At 42.9% G+C, this 24,048-nt stretch overlaps 1 protein-coding gene across 1 annotated transcript; it reads right to left on the bottom strand.

The window, feature by feature from the left end:
- Window positions 1-11,683: 11,683 nt before the first annotated feature.
- On the bottom strand, window positions 11,684-23,777 carry LOC109923506 (zinc-binding protein A33-like). The gene is given in 6 exon segments (XM_020523535.2): window positions 11,684-12,427; window positions 21,930-22,045; window positions 22,146-22,168; window positions 22,748-22,981; window positions 23,078-23,173; window positions 23,265-23,777. Coding segments are annotated over 6 exon segments (1,404 nt in total). The 5' UTR covers window positions 23,682-23,777; the 3' UTR covers window positions 11,684-11,909.
- Between the last annotated feature and the right edge of the window lie 271 nt (window positions 23,778-24,048).

Raw genomic sequence — 24,048 nt, forward strand, 5'->3', positions numbered from 1 at the left:
ATATTCATTTCAAGCCCACCAACTCCCACAGCTACCTAGAATACTCCTCCTCCCACCCACCTTCCTGCAAAAATGCTATCCCCTATTCCCAATTCCTTCGCCTCCGCCGCATCTGCTCCCAGGATGAGGCATTCCACTCCCGTACATCTCAGTTGTCCTCGTTTTTCAAGGACCGTAACTTCCCCTCCTCGGTGGTCGAGAACGCCCTCAACTGTGTCTCCCACATCTCCCGCACCTCATCCCTCACACCCCGTCCACGCAATAAGAACCAAAAAAGAATCCCCCTCGTCCTCACGTACCACCCCACCAACCTCCGGATCCAACGCATCATCCTCCGACACTTCCGCCATCTGCAATCCGACCCCACCACCAAAGACATCTTTCCCTCCCCACCTTTATCTGCTTTCCGGAGGGACAACTCTCTCCGTGACTCCCTTGTCCGCTCCACACTCCCCTCCAGCTCCACCACACCCGGCACTTTTCCCTGCAACCGCAGGAAGTGCTACACCTGCCCCCATACCTCCTCCCTCACCCCCATCCCAGGCCCCAAGAAGACTTTCCACATCAAGCAGATGTTCACCTGCGCATCTGCCAATGTGGTATACTGCATCCGCTGTACCCGGTGTGGCTTCCTCTACATCGGGGAAACCAAGCAGAGGCTCGGGGACCGCTTTGCAGAACACCTACGCTCGGTTCGCAATAAACAACTGCACCTCCCAGTCGCGAACCATTTCAACTCCCCCTCCCATTCCTCAGACGACATGTCCATCCTGGGCCTCCTGCAGTGCCACAACGATGCCACCCGAAGGTTGCAGGAACAGCAACTCATATTCCGCTTGGGAACCCTGCAGCCCAATGGTATCAATGTGGATTTCACAAGTTTCAAAATCTCCCCTCCCCCCACCGCATCCCAAAACCAGTCCAGCTCGTCCCTGCCTCCCTAACCTGTTCTTCCTCCCACCTATCCCCTCCTCCCACCTCAAGCCGCACCTCCATCTCCTACCGACCAACCTCATCCCGCCCCCTTGACCTGTCCGTCCTCCCTGGACTGACCTATCCCCTTCCTAACTCCCTACCTACACTCACCTTTCCTGGCCCCATCCCCGCCTCTTCGACCTGTTTGTTTCCTCTCCACCTATCCTCTCCTCTATCCCTCTTCTATCCGCCTCCCACTCTCTCCCTATTTATTTCAAAACCCCCTTCCCCTCCCCCTTTCTGATGAAGGGTCTAGGCCCGAAACGTCAGCCTCTCTGCTCCTATGATGCTGCTTGGCCTGCTGTGTTCATCCAGCCCTGCACCTTGTTGTCTCGGATTCTCCAGCATCTGCAGTTCCTACTATCTCTGATCCAAGGTAACAGGGGTCTATTTTGAACAAAGAATCGTACAAATCAACATACAGGGAGTTCTGTAAAAAGAACAGCTGCAGATGTCTGTAAGAGACAGTTTGCTCTCATCTCCGCCTCAACTGCACTTTCCTGTCTGCTCCTCATAACCCTTAACCCATTACTAATTAAAAATCTGTTTATATCCTCCTTAATTGAACTCAATGTCCCAGCAGGCACTGTACACTGGGATAGTGAATTCCCCATATTCATGACCCTTAGAAAGAAGGAATATTTCCTCTGATTTAAATCTGCTACCCTTATCGTAAAGCTATGATATCTCATCTAGATTGCCCCACATGAAGAAATGTCCCCTGTACATCCACATTCTCAATCCCTTTTAGCATCTTAGTTACACTGTACTCTCAGTGGCTCCCACACAAAAACTGAATCCCAGTTGTAAGGTGGGGCAAAAATCCCCATCAGTTTGTGGGCATACCCTGGACTTAAACCCCTCCAAAAGCAAAAGTTGTGGAAATTATATTATATTGGATTAAAGTCACTGGGACTCCAAAAACCATGGGCTGCAACTGAGCCAGGAAGAGGCTGGCTGGGACAGACTGGCAAATATACAAGCCCGGGGGCAGATGTCTGGGACAGGCATTAGCTTGCAAAAACTAAAGGAAGACTCCCATTCATGCCTCAGCTAAAAGCAATGCAAGTCAGTCTGCAGGAAACAAACAACTTCAATAACTTCAGACCTTTGGATCCTACACAGGTATAAAGCCATTCAATTCCAAATCAGTGTTCAGGCACAAAGTTACTGAACATTCCACACCAATGTGCTACATGCAAACCTGTTTCAACTTGGATGAGTAAAAAAAAGCCCTTCACACCATTATGCAAACTGAACAGATACCCAACCGAGGAAATGCTGGATATTCCAAACCCATCAAAACCATTCACCTCAATCGAAAAACCATTCACACCTACTCCAGTGCTCTGGAAACCCATTCAGCCCCGAAAGGAGGAACAATAGCTCAACAGATTTTCGAGACGATAACGGAGCACACAGTCTGTATAACTGCAGGCCCTGATCCGGGGGATAGAGAGAGAGCCATCCCCACAACTACCGCCAGAAGAGGGATCCCAGACAGCTACTCTTCCGAGAACTATCTGCACAGCTATCTCCCTGAAACCTACCGACACAGGGCTGTTCCCCAGGGGAACCAACGGCAACCAAACACGACCAGCAGATCTGACGACCGACGACCTCCAAAAACCATTGACTTGACTGACAGGGCCTCAGACACATCCTGAGGTGAAAACCGGCTCATAAACCCACCACAAAGTAAGAAAACCCAAGTTCTCAAACCAGACTGAACACCGTCCAAAGTCTTCAGTGAAGCACCGGCTGCAGCAAGTGGAAACCGCCAGCTGTATTTCAAAATTGTGTTTATCTCCAGTGGTTGAGCCTATTTCCTCAAGATCCAAAATATCCAACCTAGCTAGCAGTGTGGGGAAGGTGGGTTGGTGACAGTGCAGGGCACCCCAAGGTCAGGAAGTCTGATTAAAATGTCTGTATTTGAAACTACTGTTTAGTTTCTAATAGTAACTAGCCTGTGTTACATTTATAACTGATAGTGTCAGTTTCACTGTTTTGAATTTGCCTTTTTAACTGTTGTATTTTTATTCACCTTTTCTTTTATTTCCCTGTTTATTACTTTTGTCTTTTCTTTTCTTGTGATATACTCACCTTTGCATTTAATAAACACAAAGACTCTTTGCCCTGAAACACTGGCCTACTGCCTTCTTCAATTCACATTCCTGAATTAAGTCCAGTGTCAGAAACAGGGATCTGGGGATGATTCGAACCACCTAAAAATCAGCAGATTACTGATCGCAAACCAGAAACTCTATACAGTTTCCCAAACATTCACTGTTGACCAAATACAATCCAACTTATCATAGCCATCAACTCCCAGATATTTCAAAATCAATCAAGCTCTACTTTAAATACTTTTAGTGATAGAGCCTCCACAATTCTCAGTAATACATTAATGTTTGATGTTTCTTGTTCCAAATGTGTTATGTTAAACAGATATTTATATATCTCACTATTTTTCTCCCTTTCACTTACAATTCTAGTTTTCTCTTTTCCATTTCATGTTTTATTCAATTACATTCCTGTCTTTTCAGTTCCATTTCATAGCTTCCTAAATCCATCTCCTTTGCCTTAACTTTCTCTGCTCTTTCTTTGTCATTATCTGCTCCACCTAATCTATTTCTGCCTTCTCTGGTTTCTTCATTCTCTCCTTATGCTCAAGCTGCCCTAACTGGAATTGCATATCAGTTGATTCCACTGATTCACTTCCTGGAGTATCTGGCTTCTCTCATATTTCCTCCACAGTTTAATGTTCCATGGTATAGATGCCAAAGGAAGGATTGAAAGGGGGCAAGTGAGGAGGGGAAATGGCGTTTTTGATTAGGGATAGCATTGCGGCTGTACTTGGGGAGGATATTCCTGGGAACATGTCCAGGGAAGTTATTTGGGTGGAACAGAGAAATAAGAAAGGGATGATCACCACATTGGGATTGTACGATAGACCTCCTCCCAAAAGTCAGTGGGAAATTGAGAAGTAAATTTGGGAGGAGATCTCAGTTATCTGTAAGAATAGAGGGTGGTGGTAGGGGATTTTAACTTTCCAAATATAGACTGGGACTGACATAATGTTAAGGGATGGGATGGAAAGGAATTTGTTAAGTGTGCACAAGAATTTTTTTTTCTTCAGTATGTGGATGTACCTACTAGAGAAGGAGCAAAACTTGACGTACTCTTAGGAAATAAGGCAGGGCAAGTGACTGAGGTTCAGTGGTGGAGCACTTTGGGGCAAGTGATCATAATTCAATAAGTTTTCAAATAGCCATGGAAAAGTATAGACCTGATCGAAAAAGCAGAGTTCTAAATTAGAGCAAGGCCAATTTTGACAGTATTCTGCAAGAGCTTTCAAAAGTTGATGGGGGGACGGCGGTGGGGGTGGGGGTGGATATTCGCAGGTAAAGGGACAGCTGGAAAGTGGGAAGTCTCCAGAAATGACAGGGACAGTATGATGACCAGAGAAGTTGAGGTTCTGGTCAAGAAAAAGAAGGAAGCATATGTCAGGTGTAGACAGCAGGGATCGAATGAATCCCTACAAGAGTATAAAGGCAGTAGGAGTGAACTTAAGAGGGAAATCAGGAGGGTGAAAAGGGGCCATGAGATAAGGTTAAGGAGAATCCAAAGAGCTTCTCTAAATGCATTAAGGATGAAAGGGTAATTAGGGAGAGAATAGGGCCCCTTAATGATCGGCAAAGCCAACAATGTGTGGAACCCAGAAGATGGGGGAGATACTAAATGAGCATTTTGTGTCATTGTTTACTGTGGAGAAGGACATGGAAGCTACAGAACTTGGGGAAATAAATAGTGGTATCTTGAAAAGTGACCATATTACAGAGGAGGAGGTGCTGGACGTCTTAAAATGCATAAAGGTGGATAAATCCCCGGAACTGGATTAGGTGTACCTTAGAACTCTGTGGGAAGCTAGGGAAGTGATTGCTGGGCTCCTTGCTGAGATATTTGTATCATTGATAGCCACAGGCGAGCTTCCAGAAGACTGGAGGTTAGCTAACGTGCTGCCACTATTTAAGAAAGGTGGTAAGGAAAAGCCAGGGAAGTATAGACCGGTGAGCCTGACGTTGGCGGAGGGGATTCTGAAGGACAGTATTTACATGTATTTGGAAAGGCAAGGACTGATCAGGGATAATAAACATGGCTTTGTGCATGGGAAGTTGTGTCTCACTAAATTGATTAAGTTTTTTTAAGAAGTTACAAAGAGGATCGATGAAGACGACGCAGTGGACTTCAGTAAGGCGTTCGACAAGGTTCCGCATGGTAGACTGGTTAATAACGTAAAGTCATATGGAATACAGGGAGAACTAGCCACTGAGATACAAAGTTGGCTTGAAGGAAGAAAGAGGATAGTGAAGGAGGATTGCTTTATGGACTGGAGGCCTATGACCAGCGGTGTGCCACACGGTTTGGTGGTGAGTCCACTGCTTTTTGTTATTTATATATATGATCAGGATGTGAATATAGGAGTATGGTTAGTAAATTTGCAGATGACACTAAAATTGGTGGTGTAGTGGAGAGCGAAGAAGCTTACCTCAGAGTACAGCAGGACCTTGATCAAATGGGCCGAGAGTCTGAGGAGCATTGACGGAGTTTAATCTAGATGAATGTGAGATGCTACATTTTGGTATGGCAAATCAAGGCAGGACTTATACACTTAATGTTCAGGTCCTGGGAAGTGTTGCTGAACAAAGAGACCTTGGAGTGCAAGTTCATAGTTCCTTGAAAGTGGAATCGCAGGTAGACAGGATAGTGAAGAAGCCATTTGGTATGCTTGCTTTCATTGGTCAGTGCATTGAGTATAGGAGTTGGGAGTTGGAACGTCATGTTGTGCCTATACAGGATATTGGATAGGCCACTTTGGAATACTGTGTGCAATTCAGGTATCCTTGCTATAGGAAAGATTAACTTGAAAGGGTTGAGAAAAGATTTACAAGGATGTTACCAGGGTTGGAGGGTTTGAGCTATAGGGAGAAGCTGAATAGGCTAGGGCTATTTTTCCTGGAGTGTCAGACGCTGAGGGGTGGCCGTATAGAGGTTTATAAAATCACAAATAGCGTGGATCGAGTAAATCCTGGGGTGAGGGGGTCAAAAACTAGAGGGCGTAGGTTTAAGGTGAGAGGGGAAAGATTTAAAAGGGACCTAAGGGACAATGTTTTCATGCAGAGGGTAGTGCATGAATGGCATGAACTGCCAGAGGAAGTGGTGAAGGCTTGAACAATGTGAACATTTAAAAGGCATTCAGATGGGTATACAAATGGGAAAGGTTTGGAGGGATATTGGCCAAATGCTAGCAAATGGGACTAGATTAATTTAGGATATTTTGTTGGCAGACCGTAGGGTCTGTTTCGATGCTGTACATCTCCATGACTTTATGATTTTGCCTTCTTAGCTCTGGCAGCTAATGCTGCCTCTAGTTTGTCCACCAAGTCAATCAATGTCGTTTTTGAAATTTCCTTATGATTGTCAGGGACAACACTGCCACCTGCAAGAAACCCTTTGCTATATCGATGCCATGCCTCATATGTATTCAGACCATAGGTTTGCTGTCATCTGTTTTATTTACTAATATTCCATTCAAATCCTCATTGCCTCTATTTCATGCAGAATCCCAGATGAAACCCCAGACTTTGCCACACCCAGTCTGGTAGCATGCTGGAAGTCAAGCCCTGCCATTCTAAACATAAGTTAAAGATTTCAAAAAAATCCAGAATTCCCCAAATTAGCTGTATTTTCAGCCCAGGCCAACAGAGAGCATGGACCAACTTTCTGGAATTATCAAAATTTATTATTTATTGAAAATTAATATCTTCTAACTGCAGGTAAACAATTATGAATGGTTGATATACTGAATAATTCTGTAATCCCCTTAAAGATTCCCCTGACACACATACACACACAAGAGAAAGCACAGCTGCTATGGATGATGGGAAAGATGGGAAGGCGGTTCAGTTGTTCATCTTCAAAGTGAAGCTGAGATATTTATGTGATTGTTATGTGGGTCAGAAAACGGCTTCTTGGTCTTCCAAGTGATATCTTGGTGATTATTAGAAAGTTCTGATGATAAGGCATTCTGCTGCTCAGGGCACAAACCAACAAGATCCTTGCTCTCCTTTTCCAACAGGGTCTTGAGGACGTGCTGACCACTTCCTGTTGGACTTCTGGTCAAAGATGTTTCTCTTTGCAAATTTCTCCACAGAGGACAGGTGATGTGGAATGGTCCATTGCATCAACTCCTTAAAAAATGTCAGACTTGGAAATGGTCGCGTAGCCAAACCGTAGCTTTCGGGGAAGTGAAGAAACAGCTCTCATCCCCCAAGTGACATCTGGTATTGACATCTAATCCTTCCCCACACGTAGCTCATAGGTAGCCCAATGGAGAGGAACACCCAATAGCATATGCATCCAGGGCTTTGCCTAATGTAGAGCGTAAATATGCACAGATTCAGAAGAAGGGTTGGGTGGTCATATTTGGATGCAGGAATTTCCACAAATACCTTTATCAGCATAAATTTGTAATAATAACAGACCATAAATCCCTGCTAGGTCTAATTAAAGAGGACAATGCTGTGCCACCCATAGCATCAGGCTGAATTCAGCAGTGGGCTTGGACACTAAATTGGAACACCGTCCGGGAAGCCAAGTGAATGCATTGAGCTACCTCCCACTGGCAGATATACCACTGGTGGTATCGCCACTGCAAGAGTCTGTAATGGTTTTCAATTTTATGGACACACTTCCAGTCACAGCTGATACTATCAGACTTAGACTCAGAAGGATCTGGTCCTGGCAAAACTAAAACAGGTGGTGGTAATGGGTGGTAACCAAAGGGTCGTCACAACCAGAGCTGAAACCTTTTTGAACCCGTAGAGACCAGATCATAGTAGAGGAGGGCATATTATTATGGAGAGCAAGAATGATTGTCCTGAGCAAATGTCGCTGTCAGATACTGGTTCACCTCAACCAGGGTCATCCAGGGGTTTCCACAATTAAGGTGCTGGCAAGAAGTTATGTCTGGTAATCAGGATCGCATGCAGATATAACTGCATTTATTGGGCAGTGCCCAGAGTGCCAACAGGGATAGAAGTTACTGCCAGCAGCTCTTCCACATTCGAGGGAATGTCTGAGTAAACCCTGGACTTGGTTGCACGTCAGCTATGCTGGTCCTTTCAGGGACTCATGTTCTTAGTCATTGTGGACACCCATTCAAAATGGGTGAACATGCATAATGTTCATTCATCAAACATAGGGATGACAATAGAAAAACTGCAGACATCTTTTGCAATACATGGACTCCCAGAAGTATTGGTCACAGATAACAGGCCATTGTTTCCCAGCAGGAAATTTGAGTATTTTCTAAAGTCGATGGTATTCGACACATAAGGCCAGCTTGTATCATTCATCATCCATGGTCTGTGCTTTACATGCCACCCGTATCAGAGGCAGAGTTGGAGGATCCTTTCCCGGTGCTAAAATGCCCGAGGAGGAGCTAGAAAAAAAATAGAAATAGCCTATGTCCTCGAAATCAGAAGGGGAGAGATGTAGTGATTATAACAACGTCAGTCAGGTGGACGTCATAGAATATGAGTTCCCTGATTAGGGCTGATAATCTGGTCCAATTAGGGAACCCTGGCTGACAGATGAAAAACAGGAGTGTCAGACATCCTGTTCACACTGACAGCTGGCTCTGCGTGAGCTGGATCAGTGTCAAGGACTCTCCACATGTAGCTAAAGGGTGACTTGGTGACGCGATACCAGCCTCTGTGAAATTATTTCATGAGGTACTCTTGGTGATTTTGCGTGTGGCGCAAGTCTTGCTCATTCCCAGAACCTGCGCTGTTGTGGTCACCCGAGCCAATTTCCACCTCATCCGAAGGTCTAACATGGACCGTGTCTGCAGGGACTCCGTGTACAAAGGATGGGGAGAGAACGTACCTCATGCTACCCTCACCCTGGTGACCACCTTTGTTTGCAGCTGCATCAAGATGTGCATAGAGCTGCGGTACGCAAACACGAAGTGTTACTATGTACTGAGGTTCTACCTCTCCCGGTGTCATGAAGGATGGGTCTGGCCTCGCTGCTGCAGAATACTCCAAGTAGTTGGACCATTCTGTACAAACTGTCCTTTGTGGAGGAATTTGCAAGGAAAAGCACTTGACCACCTGTCCATCAGGAAGTGGTCAGCATGTAGTGTCCTCGAGACCCTGTGGGAAAAGGGGAGGGTGGATCCTGTTGCATGGTTCCCTGATCAGACTGTCAAAGTCATTTGACAGAATGCCTCATCCCCCGAACTTTCCAACAAGCACCAAGACATCGCTTGGCTGCTGGTGAGAAGGGCACTACCTGTGAGATCCTTTAGGTACACCCAGACCTTTTGCCCCATCGCTGCAGCTGTGGGAGGAGGGGGCATTGGTGGCTAGAGACTATCACACATCTCCTTCTGGAATGTGCTTTTACAAAGGAAGCCTGAAATAGATGCAGTGGTTTTTATCGAGATTCATCTCAAGCAGTTCAATGACGCAGGACTCTGTGCTGTGTGGTCTGTTCCCCGGAACGCACACCGAGGTAAACATCGACTGCGCCTGGAGCACCATCAACTTGGTAAATGACTCTCTTTGGTCTTCCCAAAACTTGTTGGTCTTCCAAAACAAGGTAAGAAGTAAGAAATGCATTTGGTTTCTTGGAACTCTCAGGAGAGTCAAACTCCAATGTGTGAAGTCACATGACACCAGGTCATAGTCCAACAGGATCATTTAAAATCACAATCTTCCAAAGTGCTGCTCCTTTGTCAGGTGGAGACACCTGACAAAGGAGCTGTGCTTAGAAAGCTTGTGATTTCAAATAAACCTGTTGGACTATGACCTGGTGTCATGTGACTTCTGACTTTATCCACCCCCGTCCAACACAGGCACCTCCAACATCAAACTCCAATATGTGTTTATTTTTCATATGCTAAGACGGTACAGAACCAAATTGCTTTCATGACTATGTATGTGCATAAAAATTTTCCTATGAATATTTCATGAAATAAAGAGAAATGACCTACGAGTTATTCGAGAAAAGCAATATGGACTATCACTGCCTGGCAGGAGACGATACTGAGGCCCAATATCATTTAGTGACGATCACACAATCAAACCCTGGGGATGCTGGAAATTAGAAATAAAATCACAAAATGCTGCAAATCCTCAACAGGTCAGGCAGCATCTGTGGACAGAGAAGCAAGATTACACAGTTAAATACTGGGGATACTGGAAACCCTGGGAAAGAGTGGATTTTGTGTAATTCCCCTCCCCAATGATACAAGGAGCTCAATAGAGCATGCTGTGTAAATGCAGCTCTGTCACCCTTCAGTGTTTGGATTTCCCCCTCACGATTTCATGTTCTGGGTGTGCAGTGAGAAATGGAAGTGCAGGGAAATCCTAGCTCCAGACTGGGAAATAGGTGAAGAGATGGAGGATGGGACTGGGGGGTTTGACTGAAGCAGGGAGTAAATGAAGGAAGGAAAGGGACACCATATATTTAATTTACTTTCTATTTTAATCCTCTGTTATAAATTGGAGGTTGACACCCCTCGGATAACTAAAACCAAAACACCCAGAGACGAGCACCTCGCCTCACAATTTGTTAAAGAGGAGTATGAAAATTGGTATAGCCAGTTTCTTCCACAACTTCTAGTGGTTAAACAAAATGAATCCCTGACACTCATTTTACAATTAACAAGTGACAATTTATTTATCTAACTCTAAGAGTAAACAAACTAATTTATTAACAAACTGAATAGACCCATTCTAACTACTAACCATTCCCGAATAAAACAAGATTCTAATAGTATGCTGTTCCAATAAATTTATGTCCCACATATAAAATAAAGTTAAAAAAAGTTAGAATTTAGCCTCTCAAAATGGCAGCCAGGTTACGTCTATCGTAATTTTCTGTACCTTCTTCTTCGAATGTGCTGTCAGGAACACCTCCTCCATTGATTCAGCTGTCGGAAACGCCTTCTCCATCAATCCATCTGTCAGGAATATTAGCTAGTTGTGCCATAGGTACCCTTGATTTAGATGGTGCTTTCTCTAAAACTTAGAGCAGACTGTGAAAGCTAGTGATGCTTTCTTGAGAGCTGAGAGCTGTTAACTCTGGGAGATGGTGATTATTCTCCTGCTTTTGCCCAATTGCCCCTTCTTTTAGACCCTTGATGACGTATCACAGAACAGAGAACAGTACAGCACAGTACAGGCCCTTCGGCCCACGACGTTATCCTACTCTAAGATCAAACAATCCTGCATACCCTACATTTTACTATCATCCATGTGCCTATCCAAGAATCGCTTAATTTATCTGACAATTCCTTACAATAGGATTGGTCCTATGTTGTCAAAACCATCAGATTTTAAATTTAATTGGCCTTTGATATCCAAGCGCCTGATTCAGATTGATTGGCTAAATTCAAACCTATTGCCTTGATAACAAAACATAACTGCTGCTTAGTCTGTTCACTGTACGGCTTCTGTTTTGATACAAATGTTTCAATTCAAATGCTTTCTGTGTCCCTGCAAACACATAAACTGCCCACAGACATCCCTTTTGGAATCCCTAAGCTTAGAAAAAGCACATCATCTTTTAAAGGGAATACGCACTGCTTTCCCTCTTATATTTTACAAACACCAAATTCTAATGTCATGCCTTCCAATTATCAAGTACTCTACCCAACTTACAACATCGCTGACATTTATATTTATATTGCAGTTATACAGTCTGGTTGTGATTTTACAAAAAACAATCTGGAAATTCAGTGTCACATTTTGTAACAATGTGTTGCCAATGGAGGTTTCTGACCCCAATCATTGATCTCTGATGCTACCCTAATCCCAGGGTCACATCATAGTGATGTCGGGGACATCCTAAGGCCTGCCCCTTTAACAGGGGCAGATTCTCAGAAAGTCGTTTGAATCAGATGTCCAGAAGAAAGGATAAAGTTTCTCAGTGAATTTATTCCCAGTGAAGGTGTGGAGATGGGACTTGGTGTCTGCGTTGTAAAATGAAACTGTCCCAGATTCATAATTGAGATAAACTCCCACTTTCCCAGGGATCTGACCAACTGGGAGACGGGATGAAGGAGAGGAGTTTATGTAAAACTGGTTCTCATCCTGCTCAATGGTCCAGAATCCATTCTCCAGGATCAGTCTGACCCATCTCTTCCTCTCCACAGACCCTGAGGCTACTCCCAGACTCCAGCTACGATTCTCCCCCACCTTCACCTCCCAGTAATGTCTCCCCGATGTGAATCCCTGTGATCCCAGGGCACAGTCCCAGTTTGTAAACCTCTTCCTGGTGTCAGGGAAACTCCTCTGGATCACGGTCCATCTCAAATTCTTCAGATCTTCAGACACCTCGAGCCGGGGATTCGCTGTTTCCACATCCAGGGTCACAGAGACTGGGAGAAAAAAAGCAGAATTACAGACTGTGTGTGTGTGTTTCAGTGAGGTGGGATGTGTGTGTGTTTGAGAGTGATGAGTGTCTGCTTGTGGGAAGGGGAGAATGTACATGTGTATGTTATGGGGTATTGCATTTGGGGGAGACGTATGTGTATGTGGGGTGTGTTGTATCGGCGGGAGGGGTGTTGTGTGTGCATCTGTGGGGATGCTTTGTTTTTGGAGGGAGTATATGTAGGGGATGGGTGAGGAGGGAGGATTTGTGTGAGGGCATTGTTGTCTGTGTATATGGGGAATGTGTGTGGTGGGGGCATGTGCATGGGTGGGAAGAATGTGTGTCTGTGTTTGTGCAAGGACTGTTTGTGGGGACATGTGTATGTTGGTGTTTTGAGATGTATGAGTGGTTGTGAGTGTGTGAGGGTGTATTGTAAATGCATCTGTGGAGGAATTGTGTTTGTGTGTAAGTGTGTGTTTGTGGCACTGTTGTGTTTGTGGGGGTAAGTGTATGGGTCGTGGATATGTGTGGCAGGGGAATGTAAGGGTGTGCCTGTAAGGGTGTGTGTGTGGGTGTATGTAGGAGGCTGAGGATGTGTGTGTGGGGGGGCGCCAGCGTATGGGATTGGAGGGTTGTGTGTGTATGCAGGGATGTGGTTGTGTTAGTGTGTGGGAGGCATTGGTGTGTGTGGGATGGGTTTGTGTTTCTGTTTGGGGGCATGTGTGTGACTAAAGGGGTGCTGGGTTATGTGTGGGGGTGGTCTGTGTCTGGGTGGATGGATGTGTGTTAGGGGTGGGGATGTTTGTGAGGGGAAAATGTATGGGGAATGGTTTGTGAGTCTGGGGGGAGGTTGTGTGTGTATGTGAGGTTGGGGATGATTGTGCATGCATGTTTGGGGTATTGTGGCTGCATTGTGGGAGGTACATATGTGCATGAAGGATATGTGTGGGGGTGCAAATGTATCTGAGAGGGGGAAGTGTGTGGGGGTGGTTTGTGTGTCTGTACAGAGGGGAGTGATGTATGAGTCAGGGTGTGTGTTGGTTTGAATGTCTGTATGGGGGTGGCATGTGTTTTTGGTGGGATATATGTGTGTGGGGGATGTGTGTATTGGGGTGCATGTGTATGTGGGTGTTGTTTATCTGTGGGGCATTTGTGTGTGTATCTGTGAAGCTGTTGTGTTTGTGGGTTGTATATCAGTACGGGATGTGTGTTGGTGATGTGTTGTCCTGTCTGTGAGGAGTGCGTGTGTGGTGGGTGTGCAGGGTTGTTGGTGATGTGGGTGCAGGAGAATGTGGGTTTGTCTGCTGGGGGGGAGGGTGTGCGCATTTTGGGGAGATGTGGTTGTGTTAGTGTGTGGGGAGATTAGGTGCTTGTGATGGATATATGTGTGTGGTCCATGTGAGAGTGCAGGTGTGGAGCAAGTTTTGTGTGTGTGTTTGAAAGGGGTCGGGAAGTGTGTGTGTAGGATATTGGTTCGTGTGAGTGTTGGGAGTGATTGTCCATGGGTATGGGGATGTTTGTGTACATTTATTGGGGGTGGATGTGTGTGAGTGTTGTGTGTAGGGGGAGTGGAACATGTGAATGGGTGGGATGCTTTGTGTGTCAGGTTGCGGGGGTGATGTATTTTGGGGAATGAGTTGAGTGTGTGTGTGGAGGATATACATGTGGGGGGGAATGATGTGTGTGTGAGTGTGGGCAGGGGGAATGTGAGTGTGTGTATGGAGGGAGTTGTTTGTGTGTGTGTGAGTGTGCGAGTGTGTGTGTACATGTGTATGAGTGCACATGTGAGTGTGCATGTGCATGTGTGAGTGTGCGTGTGTATGTGGAGGTGGAATGTCTGTGTCTGGGGGGCTGTGTTTATACATATGTCTGTTTGGGACTGCCTCTGTGTTTAGGATATGCATGTATGACATATATGCACATGAGTGTGGGGTTTTGTGTTTACGTATGTGGGGGAGATTTTATGTGTGTGTTATGAAGAGGTTGGGTGTGTGTCTCTGAGGGGGTGATGTGAGTGCGTGGCAGACTCAGGTATGTAAGCGTGGGAGCAGGTGTGTGTGTGTGTCTGTGTGTGTGTATGTGTGTCTCTGTGTGTGTGGGGGATGCATACATGTTTGGGGGTGGGGATTTGAGTGTGTGTGTGGGCAAGTTTGTGCTTTGGTGGCAGTGTGTGTTTGGGGGTCTGTGTGTATGTGTGTGTGTGTGTGTATATATGTGTGTGTATATGTGTGTGTGTGTGTGTGTGTGTGTGTGTGGTGTTTTTGTGAGCTTTAGGATGTATGTATATGTCAGGAGAAGTGTGTGGATCAGCATCATATTGTGAAGTGCAGTTTGAGGTGAGTAATAAATGTGGGTCTTGACAGTGACCACAAATGCTACAAATGAAAAATAATTTTAAAAGCTACATTGAAGAATAAGTGATTCAAGTTCATGTCTTTTCTAAATCCACTGCTTCCATGTTAGTCCAGCCTTTTTCATGCTTTTACTCTAAGTTTACAACCAATGGAATATTGCTCCAGCTGTCTCAGTGCGAACAAGCTCCTGTTTTTTCGAGTAATACTGTCATTCATTATTTGCCAATATTGTGTGGGAATGAAATGTGTTTTTCACAAAATTGTAAGTGGAAATGCTGAATCTGATCTCAGAATACCAATTAAACCTCCTGAAACTCAATGCCATCGTTAGGAATTCAGCTGGTACTGTTTGGACTGAAGTAGGGGCCTTTGGGAAAGAGCTTTTTTGAAACAGTGGAGACAGGTCAGAGAAGTTTCAGTTGGTTGATTCCTTGGATGAAGCAGTTTCCTTGCGATGAAAGGTTTCAGGCTGGGGCTGTACTCACTGGGGTTTAGAGGAATGAGAGGTTCTTATTGAAATGTTTAACATAGTGAAGGTGCTGACAGAGTAGATGTTGAGAGGCTGTTTCCCATCGTGGGGGAATCTGGAACCGGGGACAGAGTTTCAAAGTAGGGAGTCTGCCAATTACCATGGAGATGAGGAGGGATTTTGTGTCTCGGGATCATTAATCTTTAGAATTCTCTATCCCCGCGAGCAGTGGAGGCCAGGTCATTAATTTTATTTGAAGCTGAGTTAAACAGGTTTTTGATCAATGAGGGAGTCAAAGGTAGTGGAGGTCAGGCAGGAAAATGGAGTTAAGGTCATAATCAAATCAATCATGATCTTTGTGAATGACAGAGCAAACTTTAGGGGCCACTCCTGCTCCTCATTCTGATGGACAAATGTTCTTACGGTATTTTCACTTGTACATTGTTTTGAGTTGTCAGCTTTTGAGTTTCTTTCCTTCTTGTGTGTTAAACAAATAACACTCACAAATTCCCTTCCACTCTAGAAATAAATAATAAATAGACTAAAGAACTTGCTGTGATATGAAGCATAAATAATAGCACAGAAAGGTTTTCAGAGACATTTTTAAATGTGGGTGATACTGTTTAAAGGACCACCCATGGCGTTGCCCATTACAAATTAGAAATTAAGAGCTGAATTTTCATGACTACAACCGAGGCGCTAGCTCCTGTTGGGATGTTTCTGGACTCGCTTCAGTAAAAAGAATCTGAATTGTGCAATTTTCACTCCAAAGGCAGTGGTGGGTTAGGGTGTGGGAGTTGGGGACATTGGATGGGTGTGAGTGCAGTGGGAAAGTCTGGGACAGAGTGGGGCCTCACTGATCCTGGAAACAGATCCTGGGCCATCAAGGCAGCAGGCGAGTGCTGAGATGGGCTGGTTAGAAGCCCTGCCTTGGTTCTCTGGGACTTCCTCCCCCTGCCGCAATAAAACCAGGGATTTCTACCCCCGAACTCTCTAATTCTTTCACCCAATCCCCATGGCCCCTTATACTCTCCATGCCAACTCATCTCCCAAAACAATTCCCATGCCCCCGCGAGCTCAATGTCAACTCATGCCCTTCAGACACTCCTCGTGATTCCTCATACTTCCCATGTCAACTCAATGTCAAATTATGTCCCAGCAACTGGGACTGAATGATATGAGCTGTGGTGAGAATCATGTAAGAAAGCCAGTGAGGTCTTTCTCAATGTCAGGAGCAACTCATTGCATTTTCAAACAGAGTTCCAGCTCAAGACGAGATTCTGTCTATTGACGAGCTGAACCCCTCAGTGCTCCCTCCCTCACTAAGTGATCCCACAAACAACGGATCAGATCTAAGCTCTGCAGTCCTGCCACATCCAGTCATGGATGGTGGTGGACAATTAAATAACTCACTGAAGGAGTTCCATAAATATTCCCATCCTCAATGATGAAAGAGCCCAGCACATCAGTGCAAAAGATAAACCTTCAGCCAGAAGTTCCAAGTGGATGATCCATCTCAGCCTCCTCCAGTGATCCCCAGCATCACAGACACCAGTCTTCAGACAATTCAGTTCACTCCATGTGATATCAAGAAATGATCAGGGGCTCTGAGTTTCAGAGGGATCTGTGAATCTTTAAAGAAGTGAGTACGTAGAAGCACTGACCATAAAAACAGGAGAGTTGTTGAGGAGTATGTTACATGGATTGGCCTTTCAAAATAATATTGACTGTTACTAAGACTTTTCTGTAAATAGAAAACACAACAATGGACAGTTAGAAATCTCTGAGGCTATTCTGAGAGAGTTACTATTTCAACTGAAGGTAGAGCTAAAGCCAGGTGTTGGTTAGCTCAGTTGACTGGATGCTGATTTGCAATTTGAATGATACGAACAGAAGGGGTTCAATTCCTAAACTGCAAGAGATGACCGTGAAAGTCCCACTTTCTCAACTTCACCCCTCGCCTCATGTTAAACCACCTTCAGTTGTCTCTCATGAGAGAGCAGCCTGATGGTCCTCTAAGACTATAGTGTCTTTACCTTACTTTTACACAGAATGAGCAGATTGCCTCATGAGAAAAAGCTGGACAGGCTCAGCCTGTATCCTCTGGAGTTTAGTCAAGCCTGCGCAAGCCATCAATAGGATCATGGCTGATCGAACATTCTTCACATCCATATTCCTGCCCTTTCCCCATTTCCTTTGATTCCCTAACGATTAAGAATCTATCTCGACCTTAAATATCCGCAAAGACTCAACCCCCACAGCTGTCTGTGGCAAAGACTTCCAAAGAGTCACAAATCTCTGAGACAAGGAATTCCGTCTCATCATTATTCTGAGACTATGCCCTCTGGTCCTAGATTCTCCCAAGAGGGGAAACAGCTTCTCAGAATTTACTGAGTCAAGCCCCACAGGAATCCTATATGTTTCAATGAGATCATCTCTCATTCTTCTAAATTCCAATAAGTAGAGTCCCACCCTGTTTCACCTTTGCTCATAAGATAATTGTTTTATACCTGGGATCATCCTAGTGAAAGTTCTGTGATCTGCATTCAATGAAATAACATCTCAAATAAACGGACTAAAACCGTTCATAGTACTCCAGAAGATGTCTCACCAGCACCTTGTACAGTCACAGCAAAATTTCCCTACTCTTTTAAATTTCAACCCCCCTTTAAAATGAGGACGAACATTACATAAGCCTTCCAGTTACCTGCTGTAACTGTGTGCTAGCTTTCTGTGTTTCATGCACAAGTTCACCAATGTCCCTTTGTGTTGCAACTTTCTGTAGTGTTTTTTTCCCCATTTAAATAATAGTCTATCAAATGAATACTTTATTTGCCAACTTTTTGACCACTTAACTGACCTATCAATATCTCTCTGTAAACTGTTTGCACCCTTCTTGTTAATTTCCTTTCTCCCTAATTTTGCACTGTCTGCAAATTTGGCTACAGCACATTCACTTCCTTCCTTCAAATCATGAATATATGCAGTAATTACTTGCAATCCCAGCACTGATCACTGTTGAACCCTATTAGTTACAAATCACCAACATGAAAAAGTATTCCTTATCCCCACTTGCTGTTACTGCCCATCAGCCAATTCTCTTTCATTGCCCAAATATGACCCCAACACCATGGGCTCTAACATTATTACATAACCTTATGTGAGGTACCTTGTCAAATGCTTTCTGGAAGTCCAAATGCACCACATCTTCTGGTTCCTATCTATCCACTCTGGTTGAGACTTCCTTGAAATTCTCTCATAATTTAGTCAGATATGAATTCCCTTTCATGAAGGCATGTTTACACTGTTTGAATAGATTATGATTTTTCCAAATGTTTGCTATTACTTCCTTCTCTTTTGGAAAAGGGGTGTCACATGACAGTTTTCCAAACCTGCAGTGCTTCTCTAGAATCCAAAGCTTGAAAAATTACAACCAATGCATCCACTATCTCTGTAGCAACTTCTTCTTGCACTCTAGGAATCAGTCATCTAGGTTAGGGGACTTACCGACTGTTAGCCTCATTAATTTGCCTAATATTATTTCTCTCATGATAGTGATGGTATTTATGGTATTTAATTTCTCTTCCTATGTTCTTTTGTATTTTTGTGATGCTCAATGTATCTTCCACCATAAACATGGACACAAAATATCTGTCTAACTCCTCTGCCATTTACTTGTTCCCCATAACTATCCTGCCAGATTCATTTTCTAAGGGGCCTACTTAAAAATCAAAGCTCAGAAGCTTCCAAACTTTCTGTCAAATTTCAAAGAAAAACTCATCAAAGTGTGACTTAGCCAGAAAGCATTTGTAGAGTGCTCAACAATTAACACACAAATTAACTTGTTGAAAATATATTGGCAAGTTCTCCTGAATGATAGAACCAGAAATATCAGTTTTTGCGTCACCTGATGGACTTTACCAGTGTAAGGTCACACCATTCATAATGAAAAAGCAAACAGCAACTTTTCAACGATTAAACAATGAGGATTATGCAACCATGTTGTATACATTCATAATTTGTTTCTGTTTAACTAAACCTGGGCAGAAAATTTGCACCAATTGACTAAACTTCTTTATGTGTTGTAAAGAATCGATTTTGTCATAAACCTGGCTAAAAGTTAATTTGCCAAAGTGAAAGTAACTTGCATGGGCTACACTGTGGGATAAAGATAAGTCACAGCAAGAGATCCAAACAAAAAAACCATCTTGGAAATTCCCACACCTAAGGCAAAACGTGAAATTTTGTGGAATATCAGCATGTGTGGATTTTATTGGACATTCGTTCTGAACTGGATTGGATTATATCCTTTGACAATTTTGTAAAAAGCAAAAATTTTGAATGGGCAAAACAACATCAGAGTGCCTTTAGTAACCTGAGATCTGTACTGCCGCACTGATGGAACTAAATGATGATTAACCATTAGAACTGCAATGATGCCAATGATATTAGCATTGGTGCAGTATTATTACAAGTGAACAATATGAGGATCGAATGGTCAGTCAGTTATTTTTGATGCAAACTCACTTCATGTCAACAGAAACATTCAACTGTGAAAGAAAGGACTTCTGAGTTTGCTATTGATTTTGCAAGTTTTTACAGTCTATATATCTAACAACTCTGCAAAGACTTATTTATATCGACTAAGTATTTCTTCTTCATGAGATGTCATTGCAAGAATTTGAGACTGTTTCTTGGGAGTTTAAATCTACAACTGTGTAATTTGACATCTTTCACGGTAGACAATTTATGACAGATGTTTTGTCAAGAGTCGATAAGGTAGAAAACAAATGATGCAAGCAAAATGGACTTGTAGAGAATATGATTGGTATGGACACTTTGGATATTTAATGTGAATTATTAGTCAGTGATTTTTTTTAATAAATTGAATAGGCTTTGTGATAAGAGGTGACTGTAATAGGAAAAATAAAATGCATATTAAAGATATCTTATCACATCTTTTTATTCATAAAATATTGTTTTTTTTGTAAACTTGTGTTCTAAAGTAGAGGTGAATAGGATTTAAATTTTCGGTTCTGTAAACATAATTTTTTGAAAGGCTCATAAACTTATTTGTTTTAGTGGTAATTTGATGTTTCTGATAAGATCTTTCCATATTGTCTGTTATACATAGAATTGTGCTTTGTCTTTTCTTTTGTGTGATAAATTTGTGTTCTTTGGTTAAAAGTACATTCATAGCCTTTTGTTCATATGTTCGGTGACTGACCAGTACAGTAATCAATTGCAAAAACAAAGAGTATGATCTGTCAAGCCAGCTTTCACTGAGGTATGTCTTGTCCAACATTACCACCAGCTGGGATCACAATACTTTCTTTGATCATGTTACTGAATATTCTGTTGTAAAAAATGCCTAAGCTTAGCAGGGTCAATGCAGATCTGAAAACAGACATGTGATCAACAAGAATCCCCTTAGGAAATTAGCCTAACCAGCATTGCATTGGAAGGGTAACTCAACAATTCTACCCTCCAAGTGTGTTAAATGCAAGAAACTGAACCCATTGCTGGAATGACTGAGTACCAGCTCACAGAGAGTCAAGGTAATTGGGAAAAGAAGAAGTATTCCATTGTCTTGTTCTTTCTTCCAAAGTGCATCCCTCACACTCAAAACATTAACTCTGATTTCCTCTCCATTGATGCTGCCAGGCCTGCTGAGTTTCCTCAGCACTTTTTATTGTTTTCAGATCTCCAGCTTCGGCAGTTCTTTCTTTTATTTCATTCTCTAAGGGACTGATATTCACTTTGCATTCTCAAGTCTGTTTTACCTCTTTTTCTTTCTTCTCCAGAGATGCTGCCAGATGAACTCAACCATTTTCTGTTTTTGATCCCTTACTTCATCAAAAATTCTTGTAAATTTGTCAGGCTTGATTTCCCTTTTATGAAGCCATGCTGACTCTGCCTGATCATATTAAATGCTCAGCAACTACATCTTTTAGAATAGACTGTAACATTTTCCCAATCACGCACATCAAGCTAACTGACTGAAATTTACAGACAGGAGAAATAATAATGGGGAACCAGGAAGTGGCAGAGAAGCTGCATTAATATGTTGCATCAGTCTTCACAGTAGAAGACAGCAACATCATATCAAAATTACTGAATATACAGGGGGAAAATCACAGAGCGGTAATCAATACAAAGACTGTCATGAGACAAAAAGTGTTGGAAAATTATGGGATTAAAGACTGATACGTTCCCTGGACCTGATTGGAGCTACCCAGACAATTGATGCACTGGTAGTAATCTTTCAGGAATCCTTAGACTCTGGAAAAGTCCCAGAGTATTGAAAAACTTCCAATGTAGCAGCTTTATTAGAAAATTGAAGGAAACAAAATCAAAGGTAACTTTCTGCTTGGACTGGAGGATTGGAGAGGAGGTGCTTTTTATAAAACTACACAGAGAATCAGACCATAGCTGGAAAACTGCATTCCCATGTGCTCTGTATGACAGTGGAGTTTTTCCTTGATTCCTATTGAGTCCAGTTTTGTGAGGACTCCTTTGTGCTGTGTGAAGACAAATGCCATGTTGATGTCAATGCTAGTCAAAGCCATTATTATCCAGCTTTCTTTAGAACTAAGTGTTTAATTATACTGTCATTAACATTTGTATTCACAACAATCCAAATTTTAAAATATATATCAGGGCAAAGGAACTTATCTGAGCTTTACCAAGTTTAATGGCCTCCAGCATTTCTCTCCACACTGGAAATGGGAAAAAGATGTTGAATTTTTCAGTGGACAGGGCACCATCTGTTAGTGACATCTCATTATCATCATCACTAATCCTGCAAACATCAAACATTAATTTATTATAAATCCCACACAAAGACTTTCTTGAGTAATTTCAGAAACATACACTGAGTTTCAGTAAAGTGTATGTCCTACCTCCTCTTCCGAGATATTTCCTCCTGAAATAAACAGAACACAAATCTCACTTAACTGATACTGACTGTATATATCCAGAAAGCAGCAATTACACATTGTTACAAGCTGTTGAGAATTGCCAATTCTGATTGTTGTGGACATGGAATAGAAGAAGGATGTGACACAAAGGATATCGATGACCAGGAGAATGTATAAAAACAAATTGCAAAAGATTGAAGGAAACATTAATATATTTTAATAGGATAAAGATCTGATTCAAATGTTTACAATCACGAAAGGGGTTGATTCTGTAGATTCAATGAATATTTTTCTACTTCTAAGGAATTTGATCACTTGGACCTGTGAACATGATTTGTTATAAATCAATCCAATGGGGAGTTGTGGAAAAACCTCTTCATCAATAAAGTGATGAGAATGTGGAATCCACTGTCACATTCTAATTGAGACAAATGTGTTGAACAGGAAAGTGGGGAAATCTATGAGGGAGAAAGGAGCAGGGGGAGATATTGACAACGGGAATGAAGGAGGTTGAGCATCTGCATTATGTTGGGACTGTTCACAGTCACACTTCCACTGAACTAAACTGATATATAATCATTCACCTTCAGAAATATCACTCCATCTTTTTGTTCCAACTGTTTTTCCAACATTGAGAGTTTCTTCTGAAGAGAGTTTAAATTATCTTGAATTTCATAAAGGTTTTGCTCCATTGTTTTTAGAATGTTTTCCTCTTGTTCTCTGAGATCTCGGATTAAATTCTACTCTTTCTCAGTGAGAAACTGGTGCATTTTAGTGAACTCAGATTTGATGTGGGTCTGCAGACTGCTAGATTCCTCCTATCAGGTGAAACATAAAAACACATGGTTTTGCAAAAAAAAAAAAACAGCAGATGAACAAATCAAATTTTGAAGCTGCGCTCTGGGAGATTTTACCTGAATTTGGGAAATCCTCTGTTTCTGCTGCTGTTCCATTTCTAGAGCTGCTGATTTCTTCTCTGTGAGAGAATCTAAGGAAGATTTCACCCAATCCTGGGATTGGGAGAAAAAACTGAGAAAATAAAAGTGTGAGACCATGAAAATGTGATGAAATAATCAGGGGATGAAATCTGTTTCCTTTTACCTTGTAGATTTCCACAGCTTCTTTCACTGGGATGATATGGTGCTCTTTGTGTTCCTGCAAATCTTTGCAATTCATACACATCAATTTCTTATCAGTTTCACAAAACAGCTTCAGTTCTTCATGGTGTCCCTCACAGGGGCATTTACCTTCCTTCTTTTGCGGATTCAAACACAATTTTCGAGCTTTCTCGGCAAGATTTGCTAAGACCCAACAACCTATGAACTTTCTTTCCGGAAACTCCTGCCTACGTTCCGGGCAGGAGTTTATCTCGTTCTTCTCCCAGCTCTGGGTGATACAGGAGCGGCAGAAGTTGTGTCCACACTCCAGTGTAACTGGATCGGTGAAGAAATCCAGACAAATGGGACAAATTGCGTCCTTAGTCCAACTCTCCCCTTGTAGTTCGGAATCCATGTTCATACTGAGCAATTCCTGTTTTAAATCCCTTTTAGATTCGATATTCTTTTCTTTGTTTACACTTCTGTTCAGCAAATACCCTATTATGCTTGCTGCAAGACTCGGAATTATTCTTGTACACTAATCTAAAAGACCAGACAACGAGCAGTAGTCAGGAGAAACAGACAGGACCGAAGGAGACAAACTGAAAGCAGTCAAGAAGAGTGAAATTCTGTGGAGGTGAAAGTCCCTGGAATGTAGGTAGTGGGAGTGGCTGGAAGGAGGAGGGGAAGAGGTGAAATTTTATTTCTGTAAATGACAAGAATTTTGCTGTTCTCTTTCCTATTTCAATCTGCCAAGGACTTCTTTTAAATTCATTTATGTGTCGCAA

This window comes from Rhincodon typus, chromosome 35 (assembly GCF_021869965.1).
Source record: "Rhincodon typus isolate 14 chromosome 35, sRhiTyp1.1, whole genome shotgun sequence".
Lineage (NCBI taxonomy): Eukaryota > Metazoa > Chordata > Chondrichthyes > Orectolobiformes > Rhincodontidae > Rhincodon > Rhincodon typus.